Source organism: Lepus europaeus, unplaced genomic scaffold, assembly GCF_033115175.1.
Source record: "Lepus europaeus isolate LE1 unplaced genomic scaffold, mLepTim1.pri SCAFFOLD_84, whole genome shotgun sequence".
Taxonomy (NCBI): domain Eukaryota; kingdom Metazoa; phylum Chordata; class Mammalia; order Lagomorpha; family Leporidae; genus Lepus; species Lepus europaeus.
The window spans coordinates 496,956-505,415 of record NW_026909612.1 but is presented as its reverse complement, the minus strand read 5'-3'; the positions used below and the strand labels follow the sequence as shown (position 1 = coordinate 505,415).

At 45.5% G+C, this 8,460-nt stretch overlaps 2 protein-coding genes across 2 annotated transcripts; both read right to left on the bottom strand.

Moving 5' to 3' along the window:
- Positions 1–312: 312 nt before the first annotated feature.
- LOC133755713 (jun dimerization protein 2-like) lies at positions 313–1,414 on the bottom strand. The gene has a single exon (XM_062185756.1). The coding sequence runs from the start codon at positions 1,305–1,307 to the stop codon at positions 789–791; it is 519 nt and encodes a 172-aa protein (XP_062041740.1). The 5' UTR covers positions 1,308–1,414; the 3' UTR covers positions 313–788.
- A 68-nt stretch (positions 1,415–1,482) lies between these two features.
- On the bottom strand, positions 1,483–3,091 carry LOC133755714 (CCAAT/enhancer-binding protein epsilon-like). Its single transcript, XM_062185757.1, has 2 exons — positions 3,058–3,091; positions 1,483–2,629 (listed from the first exon to the last, which is right to left on the bottom strand). The coding sequence occupies exon 2, from the start codon at positions 2,616–2,618 to the stop codon at positions 1,932–1,934; it is 687 nt and encodes a 228-aa protein (XP_062041741.1). The 5' UTR covers positions 2,619–2,629; positions 3,058–3,091; the 3' UTR covers positions 1,483–1,931.
- Positions 3,092–8,460: the final 5,369 nt, after the last annotated feature.

The window sequence follows — 8,460 nt, the reverse complement described above, 5'->3', positions numbered from 1 at the left end:
TATCCAGAAACCACAAACTCAGAGGCTGTAGCAATATCTGGGATTGAGTTAGCCAAAACAAAACCGATATTTCTGGTTTCATCCAGTCATATTGTAAGACCCCCGAAAGGTGCCTCACACTTTTACCGACCCCAGAAACACGAATTCCATTCCAATCGCTGTAAAGAACATGAGGGAAGTTTATTACAAATGCGCAGATGGGCCAACTCTAAGCACAACAACACCCCCTGGTGCAGTGTGAGAAGAGAGGCCCCAACCATCAACTGCTCAAAGTATTTAAGGCTAAAAACCACAACATTAGCATATCTCCACAGCATTACAGAGAGTCACAAGATAAACCGCAGCATGACAAATTCTCATAAGATGCATGACAAATTCTCATAAGATTCAGGGTTTTTCCAGGGTACGGGGACAGAAAACCTTGAGCAAGCATAAACACGGGGTCATCATGACCAAAAACTTAACATAACTCCTAAAATAATTGTCACATGCTCAATTATCTCATACATGCATTAGCACACTCATCACATATTACAAGGTCAGCTAAAATCTAGTTATCTTTAAAAAAATGCATTTTGCAAGCCAAAGCATTTTATACAGAAGCAAAACAATATGCAGTTAGCTCAGCAGCTCCATTTTAACCCTTTCTATCTTAATTTTACATTCCAATTTAACCCCATCCTATATTAATTTCACATTCCCCCCTTTTCTTTTGGTCAAATTTTAATCTTAAAATTTAAGTAAAATTATGGGGATGAATTATACCATTTGCACCACAGCCATTAATATTAGATCCAGGGGGCAGGGACGCTGTCGGTGCGGACAATGCAGGTGGGGCGGCGCCGGTTCAGTACGAGAATCAGCTGCTGCCGCTCCTGCTCCAGCTCCCTGACCTGTATCTTTAGTACCGCGTTTCTGAACTCCAGCCGCTCAAACTCCCGCTGCAGGGTCTCCGTGCATTCCTTCCTCCGGGCCCACACCGCCTTGTTCTGTTCCAAGCGCCTTTTCCTCCGCTCCTCCTGTTCGTCAAGCTTACTTTTTACAGGTTGGGGCCTCTTGTCCAGGTTTACCTCGTCCTTCCCATCCTCCGCCTTCTTTACCACTTCTTTCTTTCTTAAGTCCTTGGTGGTGACCTCGGTGCTGGTGTCCACGGCTGCGTCAGGCATGCCCAGCTTTATCTCCAGCAAGGGCACGATTATGGTCCCAATGCATTTCAGCTCCTTTACGACCAGAGCCGAGCCGGGCCGTCCGGTCAGGGGGTCTTGCCCTGGCAGAGAGCCCGTGGTCACAAAAGGGTCTGAAATCATAGCAGGCCGGCCAGGCACAGGATCTGAAACGAGTGTGGGAGCACGAAACCTTTTCTTTATCCTGCAACAAAGGAGGGGAGCCGGGTACGAATACTAAACAGTCTTAAAGAGTCCCACCCCGAGTGGATTCCAAGAGCCACTCCCCTCAAGATAAGACTCTTAAAAGACCGTCCAGTTGTAGCTTTGGTGTTGTCCGAGTTTTAAGCTGATAGGCGGCAGCCGGCCGTCTCCCCATGCGCCCACCAAATCCGCCGCCAGACACAGGTTTACAGGCACATCTCTGTGCCTTGCAGCAGATTCTATGAGCACAAAAGCAAGTCTACAGGGTAGGGGAAGCATGTTCCGCGGGATAGAAAAATTACAAAAAGGCATCAAAATTTAAAAACAGAAAAGACAACAGAGACAAAAACAGGAAACACATCCCTTGACCTAAATACTTTTTGTGACTTTCACACACCCTCTTCGACTTTCACACACCCTCTTCGACTTACTGTAAACATTTTACCATCATTCCAGTCTAGAGTAAACTAGCCATCCAGATTTACAAACCATGTCCTTTTCTTATATAAAAAGCTCTTTTCTCTTTAGCCCTTCTTACCAACAATACTCTTTTCTTTTATGTCCTTAACTTTTAATTTCTGTACTGACCAATGACAACAAATTTATAATAGCTTTCAAACACCTGCGCAGGATATCCAGCTCCTGCGTGAGCTGCCTCACGCAGCTGCGCAGCTGCTCATTTTCTGCCATGTACTGTTGTATCTCCAGGATGCGCCGCTTGGCCTTATCCCTGCTCTTGCGCACGGCGATATTGTTGCGCTCCCGCCGCAGCCGGTATTCCAGGCTGTCCTTCACTTCCTCCTTGTTCTCCTGCGAGGGGTCAGCCGGGGAGGGCGCCTTGAGGGGGCTGTTGGGGGGCACGATGGTGGCCACGGGGGCCTCGGGGATGCACAGGGGCTGGCCTGGTGCCGTCAGGGCTGGGGGCAGGTGCACAGGGGGCACAGTGGTGGCCAAGGGGGCCTCGGGGACACACAGGGGCTGGCCTGGTGCCGTCAAGGTCGGAGGCAGGTGCACAGCCATCTGCCCGCAGTGTGCCACCTGGTACTGCAGGGGATTGTAGCTGCCCCGGCTGCCACCTCGGCTGCCCTCCGGCCCCCGGAGTTTCTCCCGGAGCTTCTCCTTCACAGCCCCAGTTCCAGTGTCGTAGTTCCCTGGGCTGTTGTTAGGTGCCGACTCCATGGCAGAGAGGTCGGAGAGCAAATCTGGGGACTGCTCCTCTTGGAAGCCTTCGAAGCCCCGGGAGGCGAACATTTAAACAAAGCCTGGCGGGGTAGGGAAGTTGCAAAAGAATTACTTGGCCCCAGTCGATCTACCGCGAGTATGGGTTTCCATACGCAGTTTATATACAGAAGCCTGAACGCAGCGCAAGCCAGCACTGCCCAATTTGTTATAGTGCTGTGCCTGTCGCTGCATCCACGCCTCCACATCCAGCCCAGACCAGATCAATCGGGAAAACAAATATAGTCTAACACCCATGATATTATAAACCCCCAAATAAAAACCGTCGGCGACATCTCGACCCAGTCCCCAGTGCCAGTTCTCCGTTTTAGTTAAAGCTTCCCCTAGCTGAATAATTAGCTAAACCCCCTGCACCCTGGCCACCTCTGGCTTGCCCGGGAGACAAAGCTGGGCTTCGTCGGAAAAGCCTTTGTCTGTTCTGAGTTCCCCATGGGTAGTGGCGAAAGCGTACCTGCTGTTTTTGTGCATTTTCACCCACTCCTTTTTCTTGGCTGCACGGAGTGCTTGGTCCATAGCGATCAGCTCTGCCCGCCGAGCAAAGTTCTCGGGAGGGGGGTTGGAGATAGAAACCCAGACCACTGACCTCGTTCGACCGCCTCTCACTGTTGTCCCCGTTGTACTCCGGAAGCTAGGGGGATGTCGGCTCACGTGGGCCCGTCCTGGACACCGCAGGAGGTGATAGAGTATTATCCACAGGAACCTGGGCAGGGCCTGCATTCCCAACACTATCCCCAGCCGTGTGACGGACCACACATATCCCAGCGAGGGAGGAGCTGCTATCGCCCAGCCTCACCACTTCGCTGCTGCCGTCTTTCCTCTCGCTGGCTTGCAGAGGCCGTTTTTGGTCAGTTCAGTCCCGTGTGGCAGTCGTGCACCACTGGATTCCCGTTGTTAGTCAGATCTTAAGCAGACCTGTCCTTCTGGGCACTTCTCTGTGTGTTTGTCAGTCTCCCGGGGTCCCTGCCTATTCTGATTTTCCCTTACTCTGCTTCCCTTTAACTGTGGTGGCCAGGATCCTAATTAGTTTCTGTTTCTTAGCCCATCTTAAACTTCCCCTTTTGTTTTTAACTAAATAACTTTAACCCCTTTCAGCTAATCTCTTCAGGAGAGTCTGGCAGTAGTCTGAGTCTCCTACAAAATTTCATTTAAATGTAGTAAAATTAATGTTAGTAAAACAGGCCCTGCAAGTCCTGTCAGGGCTTGTGATCCTAGTTATATGGAGGAGGAGGACGGCCAGTTAGAACGGGCCGGGGGTCCTCCCTCCTCTATTTCATCCTCCTCTGTTTCATCGGATTCTTCCTCCTCCATTTCTCTTCTGGTTTCCAAAAAGGGCACCGCGGGCCTCTTTGGGAAGCGGGGGATATAAGGTGCCCTCCTAAGGAGGTGAGGAGAATAAGGTGGTGGAATATCAAAAAGGTCTTCCTGCCTGCCTGGAGGAGTTGAGGGTGTTTCAGGTTTGAGGGTGTCCAATTCCTGTAACGGATCTGCAATTTCCGATACTAGGGGTGTTGCGGGTAGAATCGGAGGGGGTTTGGGGCTCGACGCCACCCCCAGAGCAACTGCTGACAATTCAGAACTGGGCTTCATCCTCAGGGCGGCGGTGGGTATAGTAGGATCGAGCTCTGCCACCGCCCTGTTGGAGAGGAAAGGTTTTACCCAGTCTGGGGGGTTTTTCACCAGGTCCTCCCACACAAAGATGTAGGGCACTTGATTCGGGTGCCCTTCTTTACCTCCCTTGCAGACCTGGCTCTTCACCTGTAAGATAGTTTGAGAGTCAAAAGTCCCATCCCGTGGCCACCCGATGTTTAAGGCTGGCCACTCGGACGTACAAAAACTTGTCCAGTTCTTCTTCTGCACTCTTATAGACAAGTTTTGGGCCCACTCCCGGACCTCTTTCCAATGATCTAAAGTAAGACTCAAAGGTGTAGTTAATTCCTGTCCCATGTTGAAGGGGAAAGGCAAGTAAGGTTAGTATATTAAAACACAGAAAACAACCACAAGACTCACAAATCACAAAATTCACAAAGACACTGCGCGCAAAACCAAGACAAAACCGAAACCACAACTTCCGACGGGAGTGGCTGCTGCCACCAGCCCCTCTCCCGGGGAAGAAGACCGAGACAAAACTATACTAAATCCTAACCAGAGCTTCCGATGAGAGCGAAGCGGCTGCCACCCGCCACGCTCCCCAGGTAAGCTTAATGATGGGAGCGAAGCGGCTGCCACCCGCCAGGCCCCCCCAGAATACCGCCAATGGAGCGTCCTCCAAGGGCCTGAGCCAGGGGTCTTGACACGTCTGTCCTTCCTACTACTGGCTCTTCTCAGATACAGGTCCTGCACAGGCACAATCTCAGTAAAACATGAACCTCCGGTACGTCAAGCGCCCCAGGAAAAAATAAAAAAATCAACAGAACACACAAAAACACTTAGAACAGCAAAAACTTACCTCCGATTGGAAAATGGAGCGTGGGTCTGGGGTCTCCAATCCCGGACGAGCCCCCAAGAAGATGTAAGACCCCCGAAAGGTGCCTCACACTTTTACCGACCCCAGAAACACGAATTCCATTCCAATCGCTGTAAAGAACATGAGGGAAGTTTATTACATCTGCGCAGATGGGCCAACTCTAAGCACAACAACACCCCCTGGTGCAGTGTGAGAAGAGAGGCCCCAACCATCAACTGCTCAAAGTATTTAAGGCTAAAAACCACAACATTAGCATATCTCCACAGCATTACAGAGAGTCACAAGATAAACCGCAGCATGACAAATTCTCATAAGATGCATGACAAATTCTCATAAGATTCAGGGTTTTTCCAGGGTACGGGGACAGAAAACCTTGAGCAAGCATAAACACGGGGTCATCATGACCAAAAATTTAACATAACTCCTAAAATAATTGTCACATGCTCAATTATCTCATACACGCATTAGCACACTCATCACATATTACAAGGTCAGCTAAAATCTAGTTATCTTTAAAAAATGCATTTTGCAAGCCAAAGCATTTTATACAGAAGCAAAACAATATGCAGTTAGCTCAGCACTCCATTTTAACCCTTTCTATCTTAATTTTACATTCCAATTTAACCCCATCCTATATTAATTTCACAATATCCAGACAAAGTGGAGTGGAATTGGTATGCCATGGACTGAGAAAATCACAGTAAAAATGGTTTTGGAGAAAAGCAAAGTCTTTTCATTTGGCAAGTGCATAAAATCTCATCGATACAAACAGAAATATCATGTTTGTTTGCCACAGTTCCTCTAGCTTTCTCCCTAGAAAATACGAATGTGTAGAGCTGGTGTCCCCATGATGAACCAATTTTTTTTCCAAGCACATAATTAAATGTTCCCTGAAAAAAAAAACATTCAAAAAAATAAACTCCGTGGAAAATATCCAGAAAACACAAACACAGAGGCTGTAGCAATATTTCGGATTGAGTTAGCCAAAACACAACCGTTTTTTTCCAGTTTCATCCAATCATATCCAGTCAAAGAGGTGTGGAATTCGTATGCAATAGACTGAGAAAATCACAGTACAAATGGTTTTGGAGAAAAGCAAAGACTTTTCGTTAGGCAAGTGCATAAAATGTAATCTATACAAATAGAAATATCATGTTTGTTTGCCAAAGTTCCTCTAGCATTCTACCTAGAAAATAAGAATGTGTAGAGCTGGTATCCCCATGATGAACGAATTTTTTTTCCAAGTACAAAATCAAATGCTCCCTGAAAAAAAAACATTCAAAAAAATAAAGTCCGTGGATAATGTCAGGAATACACAAACACAGAGGCTGTAGCAATATTTCGGATTGAGTTAGCCAAAACACAACCGGATTTTTCCAGTTTCATCCAGGCATATCCGCACAAACTGGTGTGGAATTCGTATGCCATGGAATGAGAAAATCACAGTAAAAATGGTTTTGGAGAAAAGCAAAATCTATTCGTTAGGCAAGTGCATAAAATGTCATCTATACAAACAGAAATATGCTTGTTGGCACAGTTCTTCTAGCTTTCTCCTTAGAAAACACCAATGTGTAGAGCTGGTGTCCCCATGATGAACCAGTTAGTGTTTGTACGGTACAAAATGAAATGTTCCCTGATAAAAACATTCAAATCAATAAAGTCCATCGATACTATCCAGAAAACACAAACAAAGAGGCTTTCACAATATTTCGGATTAAGTTAGCCAAAACACAACCGGCTATTTCTGGTTTCATCCAGTCATATCCACACAAACTGGTGTGGAATTCGTATGCAATGGACCGAGAAAATCACAGTAAAAATGGTTTTGGAGAAAAGCAAAGTCTTTTCATTAGGTAAGTGCATAAAATGTCATCTATACAAACAAAAATATCATGTTTGTTAGTCGCAGTTCCTCTACCTTTCCCCTAGAAAATATGAATATGTAGAGCTCTTGTCTCCATGTGGTACCAATTACTGTATCCACGCTCAAAATAAAATGTTCCCCGATAAAAAAAACATTCAAAACAATAAAGTCCGTTGATAATATCCAGAAAACACAAACACAGAGGCCATAGCAATCTCTGGGATTGAGTTAGCCAAAAGAAAACCAGATATTTCTGGTTTCATCCAGTCATATCCGGACTAAGTGGTGTGGAATTCGTATGCAATGGACTGAGAAAATCACAGTAAAAATGGTTCTGGAGAAGAGCAAAGACATTTCGTTAGGCAAGTGCATAAAATGTCATCTATGCAAACAGAAATATCATGTTTGTTTGCCACTGTTCCTCTATCTTTCTCCCTATAAAATACGAATGTGTAGAGCTGGTGTCCCCATGATGAACAATTTTTTTTCCAAGCACAATATCAAACGTTCCCCGAAAAAAACATTCAAAACAATAAAGTCCGTTGATAATATCCAGAAAAGACAAAAACAGAGGCTGTAGCAATATTTCTGATTGAGTTAGCCAAAACACAACCGGATATTTCTGGTTTCCTCCAGTCATATCCGGACAAACTGGTGTGGAATTTGTATGCAAAGGACCGAGAAAATCACAGTAAAAATGGTTTTGGAGAAAAGCAAAGTCTTTTCGTTAGGGAACTACATAAAATGTCATCTATACAAGCAAATATCATGTTTGTTTACCGCAGTTCCTCTAGCTTTCTCCCTTGAAAATACGAATGTGTAGAGCTGGAGTCCCCATGATAAACAATTTTTGTTTTCCAAGCACAATATCAAATGTTCCCCGAAAAAAACATTCAAAACAATAAAGTCCGTTGATAATATCCAGAAAACAAAAATACAGAGGCCGTAGGAATATGTGGGATTGAGTTAGCCTAAACACAACTGGATATTTCTGGTTTCATCCAGTCACATCCGGACAAACTGGTGTGTAATTCCTATGCAATGGACCGAGAAAATCACAGTAAAAATGGTTTTGGAGAAGAGCAAAGACTTTTCGTTAGGCAAGTGCATAAAATGTCATCGTACAAACAGAAATATCATGTTTGTTTGCCGCAGTTCCTCTACCTTTCCCCTAGAAAATACGAATGTGTAGAGCTGGTGTCCCCATGATGAACCAATTAGTTTTTCCAAGCACAAAATTAAATGCTCCGAAAAAAAAAACATTAAAAAAAATAAAGTCCGTTGACAATATCCGAAAAAAACACAAACAACGAGGCCATAGGAATATCTGGGATTGAGTTAGCCAAAACACAAACGGATATTTCTGGTTTCATCCAGTCATATCCGGAAAGTGGTGTGGAATTCGTATGCAATTGACCGAGAAAATCACAGTACAAATGGTTTTGGAGAAAAGCAAAGTCTTTTCGTTAGGCAAGTGCATAAAATGTCATATAGACAAACAGAAATATCATGTTTGTTTGCCACAG

Excerpts from the sequence above, each read along its gene's own strand:
- LOC133755713 (XM_062185756.1), bottom strand. The coding sequence starts at position 1,307 with ATGATTTCAGACCCTTTTGTGACCACGGGCTCTCTGCCAGGGCAAGAC.
- LOC133755714 (XM_062185757.1), bottom strand. The coding sequence starts at position 2,618 with ATGTTCGCCTCCCGGGGCTTCGAAGGCTTCCAAGAGGAGCAGTCCCCA.